General features: G+C 37.6%; 2 protein-coding genes across 7 annotated transcripts in view; one reads left to right on the top strand and one right to left on the bottom strand.

Moving 5' to 3' along the window:
* The window catches only part of ARFIP1 (ADP ribosylation factor interacting protein 1), a 48,763-nt gene extending 25,008 nt beyond the window's left edge, over window positions 1-23,755 (bottom strand). For 3 of the 6 annotated variants that reach the window (XM_067297820.1, XM_067297822.1, XM_067297824.1), the window contains exons 1-4: window positions 23,684-23,730; window positions 18,482-18,561; window positions 12,169-12,270; window positions 2,612-2,726 (exon numbers count right to left, since the gene is read on the bottom strand). In XM_067297820.1, the coding sequence (XP_067153921.1) occupies window positions 2,612-2,726; window positions 12,169-12,270; window positions 18,482-18,559 (295 nt within the window). In that variant the 5' untranslated portion in view covers window positions 18,560-18,561; window positions 23,684-23,730. Of the gene's footprint in view, window positions 1-2,611; window positions 2,727-12,168; window positions 12,271-18,481; window positions 18,562-23,683 lie in introns of all 6 variants that reach the window. The other 3 variants (XM_067297821.1, XM_067297825.1, XM_067297823.1) reach the window with 2 other exon arrangements.
* Window positions 23,756-24,305: 550 nt separating this feature from the next.
* TIGD4 (tigger transposable element derived 4) lies at window positions 24,306-27,273 on the top strand. The gene has a single exon (XM_013951611.2). The coding sequence runs from the start codon at window positions 24,763-24,765 to the stop codon at window positions 26,308-26,310; it is 1,548 nt and encodes a 515-aa protein (XP_013807065.1). The 5' UTR covers window positions 24,306-24,762; the 3' UTR covers window positions 26,311-27,273.
* The last annotated feature ends 577 nt before the right edge of the window (window positions 27,274-27,850 follow it).

The raw sequence follows: 27,850 nt of genomic DNA, 5'->3' as shown, positions 1-27,850 counted from the left end.
AAAAAGGTGCAGCTGTTCATGTGAACCACTCCAAGTTTTCTTGACTTAATCTTTTTCTTTAAGTCATGATGCCAAACTTTTTTTTAAGAGTAATGAAAAAAAACCTGACAGCTTCATCTGAAAAGCATACACTAACTATAGAAAATTCCATATAACCATTTCATATGGCTGCTTCAGTTGGAAGCTGATTTTTCAGTTCTAGGTAAGTTTCATTCTGCACCGTCACTGAATGGCACCTATAACATTAAGGAGTGACTTAAGCTCTGAAATCTGTTCCAATTTCAGATATACTTGATTAATATCTGCTCCTAAACGTGTGTACAAAATACACAACAACAGCCTATCTTGAAGATCATGAGACCCTTTAGGTGTTAACGTCTGTAATTTTCTTCCCAAAAGAAACTTTTAACAGCATTTGCTTGTTCTCTTAAAAAACTTAAGGTGACCTGCATTGTTATTGTTCCCTAAGCTGTTTTAAGATTATGCTTTTCATAGCTTTGTACTCTTTCCTACTACAAAAAATAAATAAAAATAAAAAAATAAATGCAAAGCAGCAATCTTATGAAATTTTACTTCAGTTCAGGTTTAAAAAAAAAAACACAACAAAATAGCTTTTTCTTTGTCATGATGAGAAGTCATCTTATTCAAAGGGCTTTTTTTTTTTTGCTGAGAAATTCTGCAATGCATCAAGGCTGACAGTGTGCATTTAAAAAAAAAAAACAAAAAACAAATCACACAGTATTCATCAGCCATTTCCACAGAATTTTGTTATCAGTCACACCAAGAATGTTCCTTGAAGTAACTAAAGCAACCACCTTCTTCTGCCTTTAGATCATGTTGTGGAGTACTAGCAACATGGAGTACATGAATCCAAAGATCAATAGAAAAACATTTTAACATTACACAGAAAGAAAAGATACAGTCAAAAGACAATTACTTGCTCTGTCCTGTCATAGTGATATGTTACATAGGAGCTGCAACTGGATTCATTCAGGCACAAAAGTTTAGCAAGATCCTGCTAAAGGCCTAAGAGGCTGAATAACTTCAGCAAGTGAGCTAAGATAAGCAGTTAAAAAAGTCCTTCTCCCTTGATACACTATTAATGCAGCCTTACACACACTTCACTATTCAACCCTCCCCAGCTCCTAGAAGCCCTTCCCTTCCAGTTTTCTGTCTACTCTGCATTCAAAAATGAAGCCTTAATAAGGAAACTCAAACAGAAGTTAGAGTTTTTTAAAATAGGGCTCTCCTATTTTTGTCTGAAGTTTTATAAAAAGCCTACGTTTCCATGACTTCTCTCCATTTTGGCTAGAAGATTAGGGGAAAAAAAAAAGAAAAAGAAAAGAAAAGGAAAGTATTCTTGGAGGAAAACCATGATAGCTGAAGTGTTAAAAGTTATATGCTCAAAGCTCATAATTTGTGTACATAAATTATTACAGAACATTTAGATTTCAAACATATTAGCATTGTCTGAAACATACCCTAGACACTTCTTTTCTTATAGACTAGACTAATGCACCTAACACAGCTGCAGAGCTGTGCTGCAAACAGAACACCCAAAGGCCGGCCTGGCGAGCAGTTTGCCATCTGCCCAGTTTTCTAGCTAGCTATATTGCTGATTTCAAAGACTTACAGAAGCCACGGCATTAACTTTGTAATATATGTAAAGTACAGCATGTAAATCATTGTTTTTATAAGCACAACATTTTATAAAACAGGAAATGAAGCAAAATGTAAATTAAATCTATGACTACAAAGAGACTCATTTTCACAGCTGCTCATTTGTGATCATCGCAAACCTTTCAGATTCATAATTCTGACTAGAAGTGAGCTACATAATGGCTTATTAAAATATCACTTTCACATCCTATATTGTGACACTCCATTGTTTTTAGACAGATGGGATACACTGATATTACTGACTTGTTTATCACTTTGTATTTCTCAATGTTTAAATCAGTTTATATTTTTTAAAAAACACATTCTAAAGACTTGCATATTAAATATTAACTAAAACCCTCCTGCTATAAGCAACTGCAACTCTGTGCTGAGAAAAATATGAGAACAGACCTATTTTCATTATGTAGTACTTTGAAACAGAGACCCAAAGCCTTATCATTCCCAACAAAAACAACATATATATTACAACAAAAAAGGAAATGCAAGTTTCAGGGGCAACAAAGGAGACTTTCACTAATTCATCTGCTTCAGATAAGTGAACTGTGTATTATGAAATCAGCATCTCTCCAGTTATGCTTTTCAGAATAATTGTTGCAACTTATGTATCCACATTTAAACAAATTTTAAATACAAGTAACCATGAAATCCTTCATTCTGACGTGATTTCAAGATGCTCAAAGGAAAGAGTTCCCTTCCAGTAACTGAAGGTCCATTTAACATTAAGTACTTTTCATTAATCTCTTGACAGATACTACAAATGCAGCATCTATTACTCATTTTAACACCCCAGTTAGAGAGGACAAACACAGTTGTAAACACATCTCTATCTGCATTAACACAAAAATGCTCAAAGCAGCTACAAAACTTTATATTCCTGACTATATAAAAATATGCCTACAGACTTTAAATTAAGAAATAAACAAGCAGTTACCTTTACCTGGAAATGGTCCTGCCTCAACAACTCCCTCTTTGGTGCCATCAAAGCCATGAGATGTTATTTTGGTTTCAGAGAGTCCAAGTCCAACTGGTAATGAACGTTTCAAGTCCTTAGAAATATTTGAAAAAAATGGAAGATTCATGTTAAAAAAGAAACAAAAACCAAAACAAAAATACAAGATAAAAGTGACTCAGGTATTACAGTGTAATTTCAGCAGCTCTCAGAGATAATTCAGCCTTTAGCCTGGAATGTTTTTTATGGCGTCACAGCATTCTATTGCGATGCATGAATAACAAATATTTATGAATGAGAAACATTGTAAGTTGACTTGTATATTTATTTTAGGAATATACTGCTGTGTTAATTAAATACTTTTTCCCCCCAATTTACTTACAAGCAAAACAGTTACAAAGAAAACACAATGTGTTAAGAGGTTAAGAGGTACTAAAGAGCATTTTTTTCATGTTTTTTGTTTGTTTTCTTAAAGATGGATGAGCAAGTAGAATGTCATCTCTTCGAGCACTGGTCCACAGCATCATGTTAAGTGGTCTGAAGCTGGTCCAAGCAACCATATCAGTTCAATAATGTTTCCAGTTAAAAACCCATCGGGGTACAAAATGACTTGTGTTAAGAATAAAAGCAGCCAACATTCAACAATCCAAAAATATTAAGAATAAAAAGTTCTTTCACTCTTTAAACAAGAAATAGCTTTACAATTTGCAGCATCTTTAATTTCTATAAACAGCAAAAGAGATCTGTTTACAGTAATATTTGACATGGGAGAAGCATCCAGACAGGCAATACCTGAATTAGCTTCCCTCTGAGCACCTCCTCTATATTACAAGTGCTCTTTGAAATCATCTTGCTTAATTTTTTACAGCTAGATTAAGTAGTATGTTTAACTTTCAGACAATCAAAGCCTTCACAGAAAACCAACGTAGATCATTACTGGCTATGAATTCACATACCACTGTATGGCACATTTTTGCTATCATACCCACCTCTATAAGATTTAGAAGAATAAGTTCTCAGTCTTCTTATCAAGCTTACACCTCTAGTATTGTGCAATATACTTAGTGCTTTTTAAAAAAGTTCAGGTATTCAAAGCAGTTTAAAAAACACTAATTCTTAAACTAAGAAGTGACTGAAAAGCTCCTAGGGAAATGAAAGCAAAAAGGTAAAATACATTTACAAAAATTAAGCATCAAAAGTTAGAAATTGGCAAACTGACAGGGTATACAGTCAGGTACTCTTTCACATCCCCTCTGCTTCTATCCAGACAAGAAAAACAGATAAAAGTTTAGATAAGCAATAGTGATATATGCAGAGAAAAACTATACATAGCTTTGAAATGTCAGTGCCTGGACATGTGCAGTAACTATTTATAATAGGTGTAAGAATGTTTCTGTTTTAAAAAGAAAATGCAATCTTCAATATCCAATGCATGCCTGACATTAGTGTAGTCACTCAATCCACAAACCAGAAGCAAGCCAGTGAACAGGAATGATAGCACCTAGAGGCTCAGACTATCAAAAAGTGGCTTTGGATCAACACTCTAGTTTAAGACCAGCTTTGGGGAGGAGAAAAAGAAAAAGCTACAAACCTATGAATCCAAGCATAATAGAAAGCTTGTTGTAAATAAAAACTTGAGAAGTTATTCTGATCAGAGTAACCAATTCCTATAGCAGCACTTTCACATCACATGAATTGGCTACTTAATAACAGATGATACTGTGTTTGCGTATCTGAAACATTATACAAAAAGAAGAAAAATAAACAGCATAAACAACAAATAATAGTCACATACAGAACCTGATCTCACAAACTAAGTATATCACAACATTACATACATACTGTTTTCAGTCTTCACAACTGACTGAATGCCAGCATTTTCACTTAAGTACTTGTAGTTCACAGAGTGCAGAAAACCTTTGTTTTAACTTAGTTTAGATAACAGACTCCATTTAATTCAAAATTTATTAGTAACTAGGAGCTGAAAAAGCAGAAAAGCTTGGAAAAGGATAAACAGATGGCAGTGGATACATTGATTTTTATAAAAAGGACATGGCATCAGTTTTTTCCGCTCAAAGGCACCTTGGCATAATTTTCAGAAATATGTGAATCGGAAGCTAAAGAAATGTAGACAACTAACCTGCTAAAGCATGTTTGAACTAGGAATCTAAGCAATCATCTGTATTTAAGGTTAATGTGCAGAACATCTGTTTTGCAAAGAAAATTTTTGATATAAACTTTTACTACTAGCAATTGTACTACTTCTGTACATTCAATTGTATTTTGCAGCCAAACACAGACTGAACACAATACAGAGTTAAAGAAATCATTCAGAATATTCCAGCACATCCCCCTCTCTATTTTAAATAAAAACTGATAGTCAAATCATGAAAGTGTACTATTATAAACACACACACGTTCAAAGACATCTGTAGTTTCTTCACTGGCAAAAAGGCACAACTGCAGTGCAAAGAACTGCAATCAAGCATGTTTAACACCTATATTAATGAATTGAAACCACCTTACTAAAGAAAGATAACCTTGCATATAAATTTTAAAAAAGATTTTGTTTACTGATTTATACCATGACTACAATTGTGATTGAAAAGCCAGTGATCATCAGGCCACTACCTCTTTTATTGTCTATAAACGTGAAAGATATCATTCAGTGGAGACATATTTCTGGATGTAAACTTTAGTTTTTGAAATGTCATTCTTGCAGCTGACTGCTCTTTATTACAAGCATAGCTAAACAAAAAGGCTACCCAAAATCTGTAGCAATTCTGACAAAGAAATTTATTACTTTTACAAGGAAGGACAACTTGGAAACAGCTTTAAAGTAGGGAGAGAACAAATGTGCATGTAACTTCCCATTTAAGAGAAGGTTTGACATTACTGAGGGAGATTTTGCACTGGTAAGAAGGCAACATAAATAGCTTTCACTTTTGTTCCTGTCAAAACATTAGCTTGCTGTTACAACTTAAGTGAGGTCAAAATCCCCTACTGCAATAGGGTGACTACACTTCAACTAGTTACTGCTATTCTAGCTAACAGGAAGATTTTGACCATCAAAAGATCTGTTTTCAAATTTAAGAAAGTGATTCCACCCCCCACCCCCCGCTTAAAAATAGGGATATCACATTGTTAGAATTCCTAAAAACGTGTTCATACATCTTAAAACCACAATTCTATTAAGGAATCATCCTTACTCCAAATAAGTAAATAAGAAAATCATCCTTACTTCAAATAAGGATGCGTCACTCACCATTTTCAGTTGTATGAGACTGAAAAGCACAATTGTTTATGCAGTTATCGCTAATAAACAGGCAATCTAGCCCAAGTATAGGAGTGGAGATACTTTAATACTGCACCTTCACTGAGATTACATGCATAAAATTAAAGCTAGATGCGTAAAGAACTAAAACTCAGAAGGTTCTTAAGAATCTAAAAGATTTAGTCAACCCATTCTCAGCCATTTAGCCAAAAAGGCTCAAAGAAGCAAAAGGACAAAATAAGGTACACAGAACAGCTGCAGTTTAGTTTAGTCTAGGTCAATGCAGCACAAACCTATATAGCATAGGGCATATAAACCACTTTAATCTTCGTTATAATTCCATTTTAACTTAGTTTAAATCATCATAATAAGCTAAATATTTTAGTAAGGTCAATCTGCTTTAAGTGCTTCTAACAGGGCTATTCATCAGTTTATTACAAAGATCATCTAGCTGAGCCAGTATAATTTTTGACATACCACTCTTGTTGAGATGGTAGCCAGAGCAAAGGAGAAAGGTCACTCAAAAATGCATGTTCATGAAGGAATTGTTGGTTGAGTTACAAGACTATTTTTACAAAGATACTTCCCATCCATGCTCTCCATACTAATCTAAAATGAAGAGGAGAAGTTATCAAAACTGTATAATTTTTCTACTAGGTGGAAATTATGGAACAATTGCAGCAAATGAAGTTTTATCGACTTTTTTAGTTATGTCAATCCATTATTAATGCATGACAAAGTATTGTCTTTTGCTTCCTACTAACAGCTTTTAAAAAAAGTTTTGTTTTTTTTTTTAACTTACCTTTACTACTTTGAATAAAGGTATAAAAAAACATGACATTTGGCTTGCTAGTTCATGAAGTCTATTAAAAGTTAAGCAACCAAACTGGGAGCAATTGTATACTCATTTATTTTTTAATGATGGATGACACATTTTTAACAAAACTATTCAGGCTGCCTCTGGGAAAAGTTTGCAACACACATTTTAAAGTTCACCCAGACTACAAGTCCCATGAAACAAAATGTGATGAGCAGACAAAACATCTACCCAGTAAGACACCTGGCTCTGAACTGTCACTTCTTACCCTATATTGACATCATCTTACCCTAAACTGACATGCAAGTGGAGCTCCCTGTCCTCATTCTGCATTTACCTTGCCCCTTGCCTCCCAGTCCCATCACTACCTCCCATGAACTAATCCACTACAATTAATTTCTGCATTAAAACAAAATCAGTCCTCATCCCATTAATTTCTACGCTTACACTTTATACTGAAGTGATAAACAACATGGATTAATGCATTTCTCCTATTCGTTTCTTCCAGCATACTGCTCTTCACTCAGAAGACCCCTGCTTCTACTACATCCCTTTTGACTTACCTAGTATCATACTACAGTCTACTTTTTAATTAGTTTCTCCTCACCTCTCATCATTAACATCCATAATTTTTGCTCTTTAAGATTGTATGAAGCAGACCACTTGGCAACAAACAGGTAGGTTGAACTGGTCTTTTTTTTTTCATGTTCTAAAAACAAATGGTTTTCCACAACTGATGCACAGGTGTTTTAAATCAGCTGCATCAAATAAAGTATAACTGCTCAAATTAAAATCTAGCTATACCAGTTAACATAGCAAAACCTAAGAGAGATGAACTCAGAAGTTTCAGGTAGAACGTGAGAGACAAGACTGGATTCTTTTTTGGAAGGCAAAAAAGAAAAAATGTACTGATCTTACCTATTTGTGGAGTCTGTTAACCCTTACAAAAATACAACACAAGATACTGAACACTTATACTCAGATTCAACAGATCCCAAAGCTTATTTCTTAATTCTAATGTGACACAGTGAAGGCTCATAATGAATCTCATCTTTTTTGCAGCCTAAAGCTTTATTACCGGAATTATATAAAGAAGTTTATACAAATGGTTTTGTTCCCATAAGACTGCAAGAAGAACCAGAAGAGTCTACATTGTAAGTGAAAGGAAATAATTGTAATTGAGAATTTCAGAGATGCAGCCATAAGAATTCCGTATAGGTTTTGTACAAAAGTTTAATATGTAACAAGTAGCTTTACAGCTGCCTGAATATCTTTACAGGCAGACCAGGTAAACATCCAGTTTTTTTGATTAACTTAATTTATTCCTGTGCAGCTTTCACAATACACATGACACATTACTGAATTAGGAATATTATACTCCCTCTCTCCTTCTCCCATTCCTCAGCTCCCTATCCCCTTAGCAATTAAAAAAAAATATTCCAATCACAGAACTAATAGTACAGGAGGAAAACTGCATTCTAGAGGTCAGGAAAAGTGAAATAACTCAGTGAAGAACATAACCAGAAAAGTTCTTGTTTGTTGAGTTTTCTTATACCAAGTAATAATAAAAACCTGTTTGATTAATAAATGTTGGAGTTCATTATTAGCATAGACTAACAAACATCCAGACATTGGCAAACTTTTCTTAAAAAACAAGTTTTTAAAACTTAACCAAGTTCCATCAGTGCTTGGAGAGCTGAAAGGCACTGGGTCAAACTCTTTCATAAAAGAAGGACATTAAACATTTCATTCAACAACAATTGAAGCTATAGCCCTTATTAGCTAAAAAACATTCTATCTATCACTGGGGCAGGACAAAACTTGTCAAAATTCCTAGGCATCTCTTAACATTACAAATTAGACAGAAGGAAAATGTAGCTGCACATTTCTGAGTAAGATTTTACAGCTAAGCAAATGTTTACTTAAGTAACCTTATAAATATTCTTTGAATTTCTTTTTTTCTTAAGATAAGGAACCAACAATTTACTGAAGATGCATCAAGTAGTGCTATATCATATTCCCACAAGACTGGAGTTAATCTTCTTTCTGACATGGCATTATGGCAATCTTTTTGTCTGATGTTGCACACAGTTAATCACGTTTCTCTACAAAGAATAAGCAACCCTACATGCTCTTTCCAGGTAAATACATTTGCATTATATTGTCTTTCAAAATTAAATACTTCTCATGCATGAGTACATACAAATAAAGAAATAAATGAACAGTTGAAAATAAATGTACATTTTCATGGCTGAGCTGCTTATGGGTATAGTTAGGATCTGAGGCTAACACTACAAAGGACACGAGTCTAGAGTAAAGTTTGGTTTTGTAATTAAACAACTTGAAGAGAAGGTTGTACAACTACATTTTTACTCAGTCTATCAAAAACATAGTCAAAGCTGCTCAAATAATTATGAAAAAATAGCTGTAGATGACCAAACAAAAACACAGGACAAATAGTGTTTTTTGTTTACATCTTAGTTATACAAAATCTAGATGAACAGACCCCTGATCATAACATTATTAAAATAAGAAACTAAAATTATCTTATGCCCCAGCTCCCCAGAAAGTGTAACTGAAATCAGTATATTGGAATTTGAGTGGACTAAAAACTGTGGTCACAGATTCTAACTGAGCACTGTGGTAACAGTGCAATTTAAAGCGGTAATGGTTTGTTGCCCCTTTCTTAATGGCCTCCAAAAAATCAGTACTATGCTTGTCATTCCCATAAACTGATAGGAACCTTCCACTCCCACCCTGAGATGTTGGCATAGAAATTTTGTGGTACAGTGCATGTTGCTTTAGGTTAAAAAAAGTTACCAAAAATATTGGCAAAGAAAAAAAGAGAAGGTATAGTATTAACTACTAGAAATAACAAACATGAAGCAAGATGAATAGGTTAATATTAGAATTTGAGATTAACAGATTAGTAAACAGATCTAGACGTTACTTCCAAAGAGTTTGTTTTGTTTATAAAAAGCCCTGATTAACACATATTCTGAGTTTAGGTCACGCATGCAGGTGTAAACTTGTACAAGACTATTCAAAATATTTAAAGTGCATTCAATCTTCATTGATTCTAGAATAAATATCATCAAAAAATCTACAATAGCAAGCGCAAGCAATGTTCACATAGTACCCATTTTTTGCAACATGACCAAATATTTGACCCATTTTTGTATTTAGTGGAAGTTTCAAAATATAGTTAACTTCAAGTCAGCAAAATAATTAGTAAGCTAGCAACAACTTACCTCAAATTTTATATATGGTCAGAGACAAATACTACTTGAGGTTACCATTTCAATTCTCTATAGACTAAACAATGGCTCTGACCAAATCAGCAAGTGTGCAAAGTCCATTTACTGTAACTACTAAACATGTACTGGACACACATACACTGTACGAGCAATCATTATGTAAAAGAAAAAGAATTTATACAGACAGTAGTCAAGTCATTGCAGCATCAAGGTCACCAGACTTAGAAATAGTAAACCTGCTTCTCTATTTCCAGGTAAACCCAAATTCATTTCCACCTAAACATAATTACATCTTTATCAAAGTTGAAACTAAACTTTATTTTATTACACAGTAGTCTAGCTCTTACTCTTATGTTACTGGAAGGCCTGTTCAACAACAAATCTTAAGAAACATAAGCCTTCCCCCAGTGCAGTGTGCTTTCAAAACACACCTAAATACATGACCCATTCAGCAGAAATAAAGCGCCCAATAATAAGAGCAGTATTTCTTTAATATGAGCTTTAACATGGATGTATTTCAGTCTCATGAAGTTTTATACTGTTTTGCTGCCACACTCACTATACAGCTACCCCACAGTCTTAAAGTCAAATGGTGTCAGATGATGTTTTCAGGATAACTATAGATAATTGCTTTTTCAACTTATGGAATATTTTTTTCTCCAATCAGTATTTTAGTAGGAAAGCACAAAATATTCATTTGAAGATCTGCTCAGTACTTCTTTTACAAATAATGCTGCATTGCAAGACACTTCAATGTTGCTAGCACAGAACTGTTAAAAGCTTATAGATTTCCTTAAAATCTAAATATCAACAGATACCAAATAAATATGGATAATTAATTAGCCTTCATGTTTCCAACCATGGGGAAAGAAAAAAAAGAAAAAAAAAACACACACAACACCCAAATTCCACAAGCTATACTATAGCATCCTCTGCTGGACAGTCAAACACAAGACAATCCGATAGTAAAATACATCAAGAGTAAGGGAAAAAGAGAACTGCATACAAATCATTATGTAAGTATAACTTTTTTTCAACATACTACAAATATGATGCATTTTGATACAGGTTATCTATATATCATACAGTAGAACAGCAGCAATTCCTCAATTTCAACACCAGAAAAGTTACTGTACTTCTCTGTTTTACAACAATTTCAAACACACTGCCTTCAAAGTTAACATCCCTCAGAAGTGGCTTGCCTTGTACAATTGTACTTCCTCATAAAAAATTATTTTTAGGACTTGGATCTCTGAATTTATAGGACCTGCAAAGTCCCATGTTTAAAAAAAGCTTGTTTTCCTGCTAAATGAATAAAACTGTGGGATTGAAAATAGTGTATCCTCAAGGCTTAATTAAGTCAATACTACAGAAATGTACAGACTTAACTGTGCATTACAGAGTACACAAGTTTGTATTATTTCACATTCAGAAAAGTTTGCCAGTACTAACATACTCATGATACAAAAGGTTACTGCAATGTGCAACATTCACTTTTTTTTTAAAAACAACATGAACACTAATTTATCAGCTGCAAAGGAGTTTTTCCCCTTAAGGTTTTACTCGGAAGACAACCAAAATTAAGCATATGTATATTTTACACAATATTTTATTTTTTTTCTGGCAGACTATCAGACACAGTCTGTAAACCATTCTTGTATTTTCTTATTAAAACTGCAACAAATATGAACGAAAAGATGCAAGCAATTGAAGTAACCCCCAAAAGACGTTTTCCCTCTTAAAATAATAGAAAATAAAGCAATTATAATCAAAGAGCTGATCAAAACTACATAAGCTGTTTATTTTCACTATACACACATTATGTGTATACTACACATACATACATTAAACTTATAATAATATGATTTAACTTAATTATATTAGAAATATCAATAAATTCAGTATAGCAAACTAGTCAGTTTGAACAAGATCCAACTGTAATCAGCTAAAGAATTTACTGAAACTTGCTGTAAAATCTGAAATTGATCAACAAATAGGCTGGCACACTATAAGAAATGATTTGTATGCTGTATCCTCAAGCAGAGTTTGTTCACTATTCCTGCAAACAAGATTAACATGGACTTCCAAAAAGCTCTAGAAAACTGTGTCAAGTAAAGTCTGCTATATACCACATCGTAACTTTAGCATTTCTGATAATGGTGCCTTCTTAGACACCAAGGAAAATTCTTACCCTATTAAAGTTGTGCTCATGAGAATCTTCCAGCTGTCCATTGCTAGTCACAGGAATTTCTGCTGCTGAATTTTTGGGAGACTCTTGAGCCATTGCACCTTGCTACAGTGTAGGAAGAAACAGGTTAGCATTTGCCTTACATTTACAATGAATGATCTATATTAAAATATTTATCTACAGGTTTTATAACAGCTGGTTTTGTTTCAAAGTCCCATCCTGTAATATCCTGATATACTAGGTCTGCATAAATTCATTTAATCACATACCCCCCAAAATCACAGTAACATTCCATTCTAGCACAGCTTAGACAGAAGTAATTAAAAGCTTCGAGATCAGGAGAAAAGAAACACTAGAACTTAACCTGTTGTCACAATATTTTCATAATTTAAAGTATCAATGAATAAGAAACTTAAGGGGGGGGGGAATCTTTACAACTTTAAAACACATGGGGCCAGAGACAAGCATTTTCCATACATACACTTGATCCTTCGAGTAGTTTACATATCTCAAACTATAAGAAAAGCTGAGCTTTGCTAAACATTGTACTGGCCAATGATAAGCAAGAAGCATTAGAGAAGTGCAATGAGTTTAATCATTTATTACAAAAATAAAAGTCATGATTCCAATCTTGAAATTAGCTTAATATGCTTATTTTAACATAATATAGTGCCACCTTCTGACTAAACAGTTGGTATGCAACTGATGGAGTCAAGAGCAGGCAAGTTAAATACAGAAACAAGAACTTAAAGCATGACTGGAAGCCATCTCCAAGCATGTGGAGGAAAAGAAGGTGATCAGGAGTAGTCAGCATGGCTTCACCAAGGGGAAATCATGCCTAACCAATCTGATAGCCTTCTATGATGGAATGACTGCCTGGGTAGATGAGGGGAGAGCAGTGGATGTTGTCTACCTAGACTTCAGCAAGGCTTTTGACACTGTCTCCCATAGCATCCTCATAGACAAGCTCAGGAAGTGTGGTTTAGATGAGTGGACAGTGAGGTGGATTGAGAACTGGCTGAATGGCAGAGCTCAGAGGGTTGTGATCAGTGGCACAGAGTCTAGTTGGAGGCCTGTAGCTAGTGGTGTCCCCCAGGGGTCAGTCCTGGGTCCAGTCTTGTTCAACTTCTTCATCAATGACCTGGATGAAGGGACAGAGTGCACCCTCAGCAAGTTTGCTGACGATACAAAACTGGGAGGAGTGACGGATACACCAGAGGGCTGTGCTGCCATTCAGAGAGACCTGGACAGGCTGGAGAGGTGGGCGGAGAGGAACCTCATGAAGTTCAACAAAGGCAAGTGCAGGGTCCTGCACCTGGGGAGGAATAACCCCATGCACCAGTACAGGTTGGGGGCTGACCTGCTGGAAAGCAGCTCTGCAGAGAAGGACCTGGGAGTGCTGGTGGACACCAAGTTAAGCATGAGGCAGCAATGTGCCCTTGTGGCCAAGAAGGCCAATGGTCTCCTGGGGTGCATCAGGAAGAGTGTTGCCAGCAGGTCGAGGGAGGTGATTCTCCCCCTCTACTCAGCCCTGGTGAGGCCACATCTGGAGTACTGCGTCCAGTTCTGGGCTCCCCAGTACAAGAGGGATGTGGCACTACTGGAGCAAGTCCAGCGAAGGGCCACAAAGATGATTAGGGGACTGGAGCATCTCTCTTATGAGGAAAGGCTGAGAGAGCTGGGCCTGTTTAGCTTGGAGAAGAGAAGGCTGAGAGGAGATCTTATCAACGTGTACAAGTATCTGAAGGGAGGGTGTCGAGAGGATGGGACCAGACTCTTTTCAGTGGTGCCGAGCGACAGGACACGAGGCAATGGGCACAAACTGAAACACAGATGCTTCCATCTGAACATGAGGAAAAACTTTTTCACTGTGAGGGTGACAGAGCACTGGAACAGGTTGCCCAGAGAGGTGGTGGAGTCTCCTTCTCTGGAGATATTCAAAACGCGCCTGGATGCAATCCTGTGCAATGTGCTCTAGGTGACCCTGCTTGAGCAGGGGGGTTGGACTAGATGATCTCCAGAGGTCCCTTCCAACCTCAGCGATTCTGTGATTCTGTGATTCTGTGACTGCAATTCAAGAGTCAAAATTAGTTTCAAAACACAGCAGTTTTATGAACAGCAGAAGCAGTTGTGAAACCACAGCTGTCAAAAGAGTACCTTAAGTAAAACCTGGAAAAGACATTTTCAGAAAAAATGTACAGCATTTATGAGCATCTGAAAGGAAATGGTACCCTAGCACTCTCCAAAATTAAAACAGAGAAACTGAGAATTTTTCATTAAAAAAAACAAACAAACAAACACACACACACCCTTTTTCCTGCAAGAAATCAGTCCTCTCAAAAAAATACCCCTAACTCTGCAGGGCAGCTTGGTTAGGAACAAAAGTGTAGTTAAACACACACATGCACACACAAACAAAAGCAGTGTTAATTCAATTACCAATATAAATGTTGTCTGAAATCTTCAACCAGCCCGTGGACCTGTGCATGGACCTGGCACAGCAAGGTACACCACTGAGGTGTATTTTACAAAGAAGTTTTCTTCACTTTTACAGAATATCCATATAATACAAAGGTTTTATTTTTTGGCACTTGGTCAGGATCACCTGCATCACTCTGACAGCATCTTCTGCCATACTCAACTGCTGGGATCTCCCTTTCCCGCCGATCATACAAGTATCATCATGTGACTTACACACAGGTTTCTGGAGTAACCAGTGGGACACTTTCTTTAAGCCCTGAGGCCTCCTAAGCTTTTTTCCAAGCTACTCACTGTCTGTGGACTCCAGTAAACATGCTTCTCTAACTCCAGATTGCTTTCAAAGCTAAGTTAACGTAATAAGTATTTCTTACAAAGACTCTAATTTACTGAGACTCTTCACCTCATTTGGTCTTCTGAAGCAGAACTCGCTATTCAAACTTCAATTTTATTTGGTATCCATTCTATCTGATAAAAATGTAGAAAAACGTAAACACTGGTGTAAAAACGTAAACACTGGTGTAAAAACGTAAACACTGGTGTAAAAACGTAAACACTGGTGTAAAAACGTAAACACTGGTGTAAAAACGTAAACACTGGTGTAAAAACGTAAACACTTCTTGAAGTGGAAAGAGGTGCTTCAAATAGCAGCATAAGAAGCAGCAGAGACTGAATTCCATCAGATAGCGAGTAAACGGTTGCCTTTTGCCCATACAGAGGGGGAAAGAAAAAGGTCAAGCACAAGCTAGTCTGTAAGAACTGTACATATAAACTACAATTTCCAGATGCACCCATAAAACAGTCTAAGACAATTCATCTTTGAGTCTGCCCAACTCCATTTTCAGCTAAGAATCATGATTTTCTCTATACTTAAGTTAGCAAAACTAAATCAAAAGCTACATTTAAAATAGTGCCTTACGAAACATTTTGCTAAAATAAGAACATAAACATTTAGGTATAACTTTTCAAAGATTTTTTAAAAGTTTTTAAAAATTCTAAATACAAACAGATTTCAAATAATCTTTTTTAAAAAGTCAGTGTGCTACAAATTCAACAAAAAGTGACTTGGTAATACACTAAATTACCCTACCTGTCCCTCTCATTTACTATCCTGTAAGTGCTTCATTTGGTACTGGGGAGGAATAGTATACACACCATGTATTCATATTGGCCTACCATACCAAATTCTCCATCAAGGTTAGTCTTCAATTAGAAAGTAGAATGGGTTCTTTGTGTTGCTCTTCATACAACAGAGCAATCTCAAATCTCGTGGCTTTTAAGTAAATGAAAATATTCAAGCACACCAAAAGGACTATGCTTATTTTATGAACTACTTTTAAAACAGTAATTTGTTCCATTCCCTATATGTAACTTTAGATCAAATGTTCGAGTTACCAGTCACAGTAGGTTTTAATTAAGGAAATCTCCCCAACAGCTTGCTTGGTTTTAAAATTTTTTCCAAATCTCACATCCGCTTAACCTCCAAGACTACTATGCATCATGCTTCAATTTGACATGGTAAATTCAGGTAATTTTCCAAAATGCTCGGCCTATCATAGCTAGTCACACAATACTGAAATGTTAGTATACACTAACGTAACTATTTTTGTTTCTCTTTCTGCAAATTGTTAGAAAGCACAGAGTCAAGAGGAAGTCCTGTACTGCCAGTAGATACTTTTAGTTTGGCAGGGATCACAAACAAAATGTGCATCTCCAAATTCAATTAAAACAAAACAAATATTATGGTTGGGTGCCTTTCATCAAGGCAAGTTGAAAAACTGAAATCATTTTGCTAGCATTATACATTGACAGACAAATTGTCTGTGTGCGCATATGCATGCATATGTGTGTATAAAGAAATATATATATTTGTCAGCTTCTCTAGACAACTTATTAAATCTAAAAGGACTTAGAAGCAATTTACACGTCCTTTAGATACTTCCACTTGATGCAAATTGAGGTATCAAGATCAGAGAAAGCAAAAAATGAACTGCTGAATGCTGTTTCATGGCTGAACTAAAATATCTGCTTTCATCACAGAAAGGAGGAAGTTTCACTAGTCCCCTTTTCTAGTCCCCACTAAGAGTCATGCAGTGTCCCATCTCTCAGTCAAAACACACACCTGCCACTCACCTGACTGCAGTTAATACAGACAACTCACTAGCCTGTCAAAAAACCTTTTCACCAGTTTTTTTTTTTTGCAGTTTCTGTGAGTTGAATCAGTCTACCACATGGTCAGACAAGCACCAAAGACATCATGAAGTAAGCAGCAGGAAAGAGGAAGCGGGATATCCTTTTTTCAGCAGCAGTAAACTGTTAATTTGGCTCAGCTGTAACATGAGATTACAGCCTGTGTTTCAGTGAACAGTCTAAACCATCATTGCTGCCAAGAACAACAGATTCTTGCCCCTTTTTTATGCCCTTTGCCTCTAACTCTTCTCCCCTCAGCTTCCCCCCTTCCCCCACCTCCTCCCTGGTTCAGGACATGAGTTTGTACAGCAAACAAGATCACAGAAACGTTGGAGGTAAAGAGAAGGTCACCTATACCCAGAAAGGGGATGCGATATTCTTTACTCAAATCAACTCTCCAAAACAGTTCATCATGCTGCTGAACAAACACTTGCACCTACAAAACAGAGGAGATACTAATCAAATAAGAAGCTATTGGGAATGAAGGACTGCCTTCAGCCACAACACCAGCATACTCCAGAAGCACACTGTCTCAAAACAATCTAACTGTAGGCTACTGCCAAAAACAGTCTTCCATTTCTCCTTACCTGATCTCTAGATGCATGTCCCTGCTACTTCACACAAGCATAAGTTTACTGATCTGAGAGAAACCTAAACCACCAAAACACAAAATCATATTTCTGTTATATCAGTGAGTATGATTACCGAATAAAACGTATTGCCCCTTTGACAACAGCAGCTCACAGTCAGATTGAACTAAGTGTATAATGAATCTGCACCCTCAGAAGAAAAATCTATCAGATGTAGCCTAAAGTAAATCTAAACAATTTCTTAAATTTGTATTGAAGTATCAGACATGAATGAAATAAGCGCTATAGAAAATAAGGAAGTTAGAGCTGGAAATTTTATTTAGAAAAAAAAACATCTTTCAGTAACTTAATCACCGTTTTCTTAGTGCACCTCCACTTGCACATATCAGATTTGAAGATTTACTAAATGTCTATGGAACCAGCTATTCCATTTTTATAAAACAACAAAAAATAATTTACTGCGCTATCACTGGCACTGAATCTCTAATAGTAATAAAATTGGAATAATCTTTTTATAGTTCTCACTCTAGAGCAGTCACCACAACATCTACTCTTTACCTTTCTGAAACTGCCTCCAAAACACATTTGACTGGCTAAATATTATTGGAGCCCTTAAGTGTTTGTTCACAATTAGAAAAAGCCACAGCCTTCTCCACAATGAAGTTGCAAGCTGCATCTACTCCCAAAAAAAGATCAACTACTTCAGCAGCAGACAGAATGTCTTGTTACAGTGAGGTTGCAAAGACTGCTACCTTTTAAGTGCCAATCCTTTCTTTCTGCAGCACTTACACATTTTTTTAGTCTATCACCCTGCCTAAATCCATTCAGCTTATAAAATCTAAATAGCTCAGCACAGCAATAGACTACCAGTTGAAGTAATCTTTTGTTATGAATTAACTGGATTGTTCTTAATCATGTCTCAAAACCACCCTCCCCCCCTTTTAAGATAATAACTCATATAAAAACTTCAGTGTGCTACGTATATCAGAATTTTGGGCAGTCTGAAACTGTTGCTGGGATTGGTTGATTTTACACTAATAAGACTATCACCCAGTCACCTCAGAGTCAGACTGGACCTCTTCTGCAGCTGGATGAGATTCATCAAGTGTTGTGGATTCATTGCTGAGTTCTGACATACCTGAAAATGAAATAGGTTTGGCATGCATTAATTCACATGCAAGGAGCTGGATGTTGCACCTTACAGATACTGAAGTACACTTTCAGAAAAAATTCTTTCACAGGTTCTGCAAAGGCAAAGAGAAACCTCCCTCCTTTGATGATGACCAGGTCTTTAGCTCTGTGAAATCAGACTAAGGATACAAGCATGCTCTAACAGCAACTCCCATGGCCAAAGCAATTTTCACTGCACAGAAGGCTAAACTTGCGATATAAAAGCCAGGAAGTCAAATGAGGTTCTTCAGTTGATATTTACTGTCAACTGCAACACTGTGTTATCATCCTACCATTGGAAAGGCTGCAATTTTGTTAAGACATGAGATTTATCCAAATGTTAAATGAGTTTAGATAGATGCTAACTCACAGGAACCTAGTAAACTGTTCAATCTGCTATGCCTAATGAAAAACAAAATCCCTTTCATTTTATACTCTCAATAGAAAAGGAAAAAAAAGAATCTCACCCACAGAGGCAAAGCAAGTCAATGTGCTGAATATACACACAAGAAAAAAACGTTGGTGAGTGGAGTGGTCATGTAAAGACAGCTATCTTTCCTATTTAAGCTACATTAGGTACGTAACCTAAATTTGATTTCAAATAGCTGGAAACGACAGGTGATACTGCAGTTCACTCATACATCTGTGAGGAGGAGACAACCAATCATTAAAAATTAAACAAGGACTGTCAGTGTTGAGTATAATCACACATGACTTGACTTCATTAAGCCCTGCACAATTCTGTACATATTCAGCCACATACTGGCTTAAGAAAAAAAAAAAAGAGCGCTATTTATCTTTATATTGCATTTCAATTTCCCAAGCAATAAAACATTTTAATTACAAATTTAATTGCAATTACAAATTACAAATTCAATAAAATGTAATTACAAATATTTAATATAAATAAGGCAAATAATATATAAAAATCTATAAATATGTATTTATAATTGATATATAAAAATATAACAAATAATAAGGCAAATATAAATAATTAATAAGGCAAATAATTAATAAGGCAAGCAGCTCACATGACTGGGGAAATAAAATAAGGACACAAAGGCTGAGAAACTGAACCATCTAGATCATATTACACTAGATAACCTGTTACTTCAGTTTGGAAAAGCAAACGTGAAACACGAGAATTTTCTCCAGACTGAGTACAACTAATTCACAGCTGTAAATTAATAAAGTTGGATTTTTCTCCTTCCTACTAATACAAAATTCCTTTCAAACTAATTAAGAAAGTAGCATAACTTGTGAATAAGAAAGACTGTACAGCACAGGTGGCTGCTTTTCCAGACAGCCCATCAAAAACCTGCTTCTGTTTGAAAACAACCTGCATGCCTAACAAGATATTTCTGAAGACAGATAGATATAAAAATAAAAAAAAGCCATTATGGACTAGGAGAATAAGTGTTTAGCCACAGAGCAAAGAAATCACAAGAGGTTAACTTCATTTTTTAGGGCAGTCATGGTTGAGACAATCCAAAACTCAGTTGCACCACATTACTGATCCCCAACTTCCATTTTTATCTCAGATACATACTATGGTAATGCTATTTAAAATTATTAAATGCTATACACAGCAAAAATATTATTGGTATATTATTGATAATCTCAAGAACTCTAAATAATCTAGAGGTATGAACCATCTCACAAACCCACACAGAAGCTGCTACGTAAAGACAAAAAATGAATTTTTAAAAATCCAAATTAATTCACTATTTGTATTATAACACCTTCTCCCCCCCCCCCCCAGTTTGTTTTTATATAGAGTTATTTTTCTGTAAACTGTATGAACACTTCCAAGACAGCTGTGTAGGATCATACTGACCAATTCTAAAACTCAAGAATTGGAAGCCTGAAGATCAAAGGTGGCTTTTGTAGAAAATAGTAAAATTGTACATTCAAGTTTAAAACAGAGTCCCTGATGACTGCTTCTATACCCAAAATTGGAATGTAAACAAATCATCAGGTCCTAGATCTAAGGATGAAAACCTTCCACGTGCATATGAACATTCAAAAGTTAAGATACCCAGATGAAAGTTACAACAAACGTGGCATTCACATAACATATTATTTATATTTAAGGTTCAATTACAGAAATATATACAGACTTTTGTACCCCAATAGTTCTGGATTTTTCTATTGCAGGTATCAAAGAAAGGGCTGTTCTTTATATCAGCTTGCTAATCTTCAGTACAGTATGAATGCTGCGTTATTGATTATTTTTTCACAAAAGCAGCCACAGTTTTACAAATGCTAAATGACTGCTCAGTGTACCAGCACATCCTTTGCCATCAACTGCAATTACTTATTTCCATTGTCCAAAAGCATTTTTTCCAGAAACCCATTTCAAATCCAAACTTTCATACTTTGACCTTCAGATTACAAGCCATCATAACAAATTCAATTTCATAGGAGGAAATAAACAGGAAAGAAAAAAAAAAAGTGTTTTACTGCCATAATCAAAGTAGCCTAGAAAACAGTCTCTACATCACTGCTAAAGCAGAAACAAGAATTCAGAAGACTTAACCCATAAAGCGTGCTAGATTTTGTCTCAGCAGCCATGTGGAAGACATGAAGCACAGTCATCCAATGTATCCACCAGCTTCCTTTTCTCTAACTCACAATTAATGCATATATAAATCTGTCTTTCCTTGTCCCAATACAATCAAGTAGTCACTGAAGCAGCACTAAAGCATCTAAACATGTAAAGAACCACTCCAAGCCCCTCTGATAAACTGTTGCTGCATCCTACAAGATCTCGGTCACATAGCTCTTCCTTCCATCCAAACGTTGCTGCAAATGTAACCAAGCTGCTGGTCTCAATCACCCTGTAAAAGGAGCTAAATGCCAAGAGCCATTCTGCAAATATTCATAGGGGAGTAGAACACTAGGGGAAAAAAAAAATTAAAACCACAGCTTTCTTTTTTATCCATGAGGTTCCAAGACTGTCCTGAGACTGTATGGATAAAATTCAGGTTTAAAGTTTAAACATTTGCTTTAAAATCTACAAGAAACAAGAAGTTACTTCCCTCTGGGGAAGAACTACAAGAACCTACTTCAAAATGAATGATTGATGAGCCTGTCCAAAACAAAGAAAATTACATCTTCTCATCTGCTCTGATGCAAGTTTCTCTAGCAACAACCAAGACCGTATGTTACAAATTAGTCCTCTTTAAAGAGCCCAGCCAGCAATACCAAGCCCAAGATACAGGCACCAACAAGAGCACTGAATAGGTACTTTGGAATTCTAAGAACTGAACACAGCATCCATGACTGACACAGGACTAGAAAGTTTGGGGGTGGGGTGGGGGGGAGTTATTTTCAAGCAGAATTTTGAAGGAATTTTGCCTATTTCCCTAAAGAGATTTTAGTCTTTCTGTCACCATCTTTCTTGACAGAGCTTTTGAAGACTTGAAAGGAGCTCTGACCCAAACAGATGCTGTTTGCAGAATGTCTCAGCAATTCTGCTCTTTCACATTACTCTTCCGAATCAATATCCAATTCAGCCCTCATTGACAAGATTGTAAAGAAGGCAGATTTCTTAATACATTCACAGAAAACAACTCAGAGATGTTCTACTTGGAAGAAAGTGCTTGATCTATATTCTGACATGAATTAAAGCCAACAACCAAACAAGTTTTGTAACATTGCAGCCAGTGCAAGTACTGATGGAAAATAATGATTTAATACATATTTTCTTAATTTTGATTTATAGCTTACTATGAAGAATACTAAGTCTTGTCAAGATCAAGTGCTTTTTTAAGAATTTAAAGAACTGCATTACACACTTTCTGCTGCAAATCACAGCATGGTTTCTTCTTCATGCTCTTGCAATTCCCTTGTTGCTCCTATACGCAATCAACATAAGTGGCTTTTTTGGTTGTCGTTAGGTACAGGAAGGATAAAAAGCGAAAAAACAATGTCTACTTAATACGAAAAGATTTTCTCGTGTTTCACTTCTGAAATAACTATTCATTTGTCAATTTATTCCATTGCTTCAGTTACACTTACAAGAGCTAATTATGCTGCTGTAAAAGTCACAAGGCACCACAGAGATGAAGAGTGGGGTCAGGGCCGTAAGTAATATCCACAGTCCCTACCCCAGAACAACCTGTCCCTAACCATTTTAACACTCGGCTCCTCTCCAGATTAACTAAGGCTCCAGTTATGACTTCTGTGAAAACAAAGAACCATATGATCAAGATATTGCCTTAACTTCCAATTTAATGTTTAGCTGTATTATCTATTTCTTATATTTTAATTGTGTGCATGCATACATATATACAGAAATACATCTACAAGTGATTGACACAGTTGTAAGCCTTGAAGCCACACTGATCACACTGCATCCTTCTCCAGCCCTACAAAAGACCCTTACGTTATCCTTTCTAGTGAGCAAATATATAGATAAAGTCAGTGACAGCAAATGACAAATCCTTGTTACCAGCTCCACCAACCATAGAAAGAACATGCTAGGCACTTTAACTACGTCCAGTTCAACGAAAGTGAGAGGAGAGGCTATGAACTGCTTTAAGTTACAAGAAATAGATCAAAGCTGCATTGTAAGTAACATCAGCAGGAATTGCTTATAGTCTGGAAGCAATAACAGATACAACCGCTGCTTGCTGCACAATACCACAGCGTTTCCACGCTTTGCTGGTGAATTAAGCATAGTAAGCTAGCTGCAAAAGACAAATCTGAACACAACACAGAAAGTGTTAGGGCGTGGAATAAGTCTTAGGAGCACGAAATCTGCACAGCACAAAGTTTTCTCTGGGCGCTAACAGAGTTTTCTCTCCCCCCTTTTCCTCCCTCGAAAACCAGCTTCTACCGAGCTGAGGCGCTGCCTGCCCCCTGGGGGGGCCCCGCCCGCCCCACAGCGCACCCGCGCTGCCGCCGGGAGGAGGGGGCCGGGCCGGGCCCAGCCGGGGGTGGCGGCGCTGCCGCGCGGCCCTTCTCGCCCCTTCTCGCCCGGCGGCCGCCGCCGCCGCGACCCCCGCACGCTCCCAGGGGCCGCGCACGCACCGGGCCCAACCGCCGCCCCCGGCCCAACGGCCCCTCGCAGCGCCCGCCCTCACCTGCCGGCGGCGCTGTCACTCCGGGTGCCTCGTGCTGGGGGCGGGGGGGAAGGGGAGAGAGGGAGGGAGGGGGAAGGGGAGGGGAGGAAGGAAAACCGGGCGGGGCGGGGCGGGACGGGACGCGGCAGCAGCGCCCGTCTCGAGCTTTATTTTCTTCCTTCTCCGGTACCAGCTGGAGCCGGAAGTACTTGGCCGGAAGTACGGCTGACGGTGGCCCCGCTGGGGACACGCCGTGAGGCTCGCCTCTCTAGCCCGCGACACACCTGTCTATGGTCGCCCCCCGCCCAGCGGTAACCCTAGCAACCACATCCGGGGCCACCGCTCCTCATTCCCCCCCCCACGTCCACCCCCCCGCAACTCTTTCCCCCCCCGCAACGCCTCCCTCTCTGCTGGGTTCCGCCAGCGGCTCCCGCCCGGCTCCTTCCTGCCTGTATTTTTATTTTCCGCTCAGATGGCGGCCAGGGCGGCAGCCTGGGGCTGTGAGGTGCCTTGTGCGCCGCCGGCTATCGGCTTTCAGCGGCCGCCGGTGTCGGGCGGGGAAGGAGGCGGCCCGCGGCGGGGTTTTCTGAGAGCCGCTCCCGGCAAAAGCTGCTCGTTCACGCCGCTGCCTCGTTCGCTTTCCTCTTGTCGTGACTCCAGGGAGGCAGGATAAACAGGGACCGGGAACGATAAAAGGGTGTGTTAATCCAGAAGGAAAAAACAAAACAGCAAAACTTTCAGTGTACCTGAAGATACCCTTGTCAGTGTGGCTGCAGTCTCCCTTCTTTATTCATTTTCCGACCTGTGCAGGAGGGGGCTTCCCCACAGCTATCCCAAACGCGCCCCGCTAGGCCTCGTGCTGAATGCTGAACGCGGGGGATATCCCGGCTTTGCAGCCCTTCTCCCCTGGAAAGGCACTCACGGAGTTAAGATTCACTGCGTTGGCAGTCACGCGCCCGTTGCAAGCGGGAAGGCACCGGCGACTTTGCCAAGCACGATGCCCGTGACAGCAGGATGCAGCAGTCTAATTAAAGCTGCTGGCATCCCGAGGCGACAGACTGGGTGCGTGCGTGCGCGCCTGCAAGGCATCGCTGGATGCCATGGCGGAGGCTATAGGGGATCCTGCGCCACTGCCCTCGGGAAGGAAAAAAAAAAGCATTTCTATCGAGGAGAAAATTGACATAATAAACGCAGTGGAGAGTGGCAAGAAAAAGGCAGACGTGGCAGCAAAGTATGGCATAAAGAAGAATTCGTTGTCTTCAATTATGAAGAATAAAGACAAAGTTTTGGAAGCCTTCGAATCTTTAGGATTTGATCCTAAAAGGAAAAGACTGCGGACTGCTTTTTACACCGATCTGGAGGAGGCGTTAATGAAGTGGTACAGAATTGCTCAGTGCTTGAATGTGCCGGTAAATGGTCCTATGCTGCGCCTTAAAGCTAATGATTTCGCCCAGAAACTTGGCCATGGGGATTTTAAGTGCAGTAATGGCTGGCTTGACCGTTTCAAGTCAAGGTATGGGTTAGTATTCAGAGCTCAGCCGGTAGGAGCAGCTGCAACTGCTGCAGTGGATGCTTTGACTCTTTGGTACCAAAATGCTCTTCCTTACTATTTGAATGACTATCAGCCAAAAAACGTGTTTAATATAAAGGAAACTGGACTGTTGTATCAGATGTTACCTAATAATACATTTTCATTTAAAGGAGAAACCTGTTCTGTTGGTAAGCTGAGCCAAGAGAGAATAACTGTTGTGGTTGGCACAAATATGGATGGCTCCGAGAAACTTCCTTTGCTTGTTATAGGAAAAAACAGAAGTCCACCCTGTTTCAAAGATGTGAAGTCTCTACCTGTGGATTATGAAGCAAATGATATGGCCTGGATGACTTCAGAAGTGTTTGAACAGTGGATGCGTAAACTTGATGAAAGATTTCAAGCACAGCAGCGACGAGTAGTTATTTTTGTTGATCCTCTCCCGGCTCACTCAGAGGTAAAGAACCTGAAGGCTATTGAATTAGTGTTCTTCCCTCCAGACGCTTCTTCATGTATAGCTATGAAACAAGGGGTTATCAGAAGCTTGAAAGTTAAATACAGGCACTGTCTTATCGAGAGATTTGTTGACTGTGTAGTAGGTAATAAAGAGTTTATGTTAACTCTTCTTGATGCAGCTGAGATGTTGCACCTGTGTTGGAGGAAAGTAGCACCAGAGATTATTGTTAAAAGTTATAAGGAAGCAGGATTCAAGTTAGAAACTGAGGAAAATGGTAATAATGACACAGAGGTTGAAAGTGATTTTGACTTGATTGCGCACGCACTGGCAGCAGGAGTAGAGTTTCCAGGAGGTTTGTCTTTGGAGGAATATGAAGCTCTGGATGATGGTTTGGCAGCTTGTGATGTGCCCACAAGTAATGAAAGGATGTTTCAAAGTGCCAAAAAGAGCGCTTCAGATAAAGCTGGGACATTTGTCGATGATGAAGGTGATGATGAAGGCGATGGATCTCTGGCAGCTGAACAGCCTTTGCCGTCAAAAAATGAGGCTCTGAGTGCTTTAGATACCCTTCAAAGGTTTCTCAGGAGTCAAGATGTGAATGAATCTCTACATAATTCCCTAGCCGACCTGGAGGATTTTATTCAACACGTAGCATATAAATAAATATTGTTAACAAAACATGTAATTGAAAAAAGGAATTATTTAAGCAAACACAAATATGGCAGCTTATAACAAGTATTGCTGCAAAGTTCTCTAGTATGTCTTGCTTGGGTGCCAAGCTGTGCACAATAAATGAAATCTGAAATTATGAAAAAGGGCTGTGAACTGAAGTCTTCCAAAAATTAGGAGGAAAGAAAATAAACTTTCAGGTGGAGTGAGGAAATAACTTGAACCTTTAATATGATAACTGTAGTAGGTACAAGAGACAAAAATAATTCTTACAAGTTCTTCTGTGCAGTCCAGGTGAACTGGTGCCCACTTGGAAATCTGTGTCCATGAAGAGGTTAGCGCTTCTTCACATGGATAATTGCACTAATATCTTTGGTATTATTTACAGTAAAACAGTAAATATTTATGATCTTTGTGCTGCACAAAAAATTGAATAACACAGAAAGTTGACACTCGAGTCCTGAGAACCAAGGGCTTTTTTTAAAATAGAATTTTCTTGTACTTGTTCAACAATCCTGGCTGTAGGTCATTCTTAAGTGATGAACAGCAGAAAGTTAGCAACTTTGAATGGGTTTTGTTTTCTTAAAGCTGTTCCTGTGTGGATATACATGAGTGGCGTAATTATTTATCAAAGAATCAAAAGACAAGCAAAACTTTACTTGTTCTTTGAAGGGTTATTTTCCCAAAATGGGTCAAAAAGGAAGATCACGCTTCTCCCTTTCCACCTTTTTGACATTTGGATTTCTTTAAGCCTTTCTGTACAACTCTATGTATTTCTGCAGTAAATAGGAAAAAATATTAGATTATGCAATATCTGCCCTTGAAAACTTATTAAGGTCTTGCTGTATTGACTCTAGTTAGTAATAAAACAAAGTACTTAAACCTGTCTTCATACTTGTGCAGTGCTGTATAGCATGGAGACTTTGCTGTAGGATTCTGTGCACTAATGCAGTTTACTATTATAGACACCATTAACAGGGGGGTTGTTTGTATTAATGCAGTTTGAATGAAGTAAATCATAATACATTCACAAGTCTTCAAGTATGTGTTTCAATCAGTGTAATCATACCATAGCCAAAAATCTGAATACATACAAGGCCTACTGTTCGTGATTTTTTTCAAAACCTTATACATTTTAGCCTCTTTTAAATATTTTCCATATCTACCAATTTCAGCTTTTCAAAAGTTAGAGATGTTCATTTTTCTAATTTAGAGGAAGAATAAAATGTTTTATGGAAGCCCTTTAGGAAATCTGTATAATAAAAGTATACGTTGTGGGGCTAAGCCATGAGAAACAAGCTCTTCCTTATTTGAATGTTTAGTTTTCAAAAATCGGCTTGGCTAAAACTTTGTTTACTTTCCTGGTGGAGGACAGTTTATCAATTTGCTTTTCAGAAAACATTGTATCAAAATATTGTAAGAAAGTGAAAATACAAGTTTTTTATGTGAGAAAATTCCTGTGGCTAGAGTATATGAATGTTTTACTAGAGTCTCTAAAAAAATTATCTTGTGGTTTCCTGTTATAAAATATCTA

The sequence above is a fragment of the Apteryx mantelli genome, chromosome 5 (genome assembly GCF_036417845.1).
Source record: "Apteryx mantelli isolate bAptMan1 chromosome 5, bAptMan1.hap1, whole genome shotgun sequence".
In the NCBI taxonomy this organism is placed as follows: domain Eukaryota; kingdom Metazoa; phylum Chordata; class Aves; order Apterygiformes; family Apterygidae; genus Apteryx; species Apteryx mantelli.
This window is presented reverse-complemented; position numbering and strand designations above follow the sequence as displayed.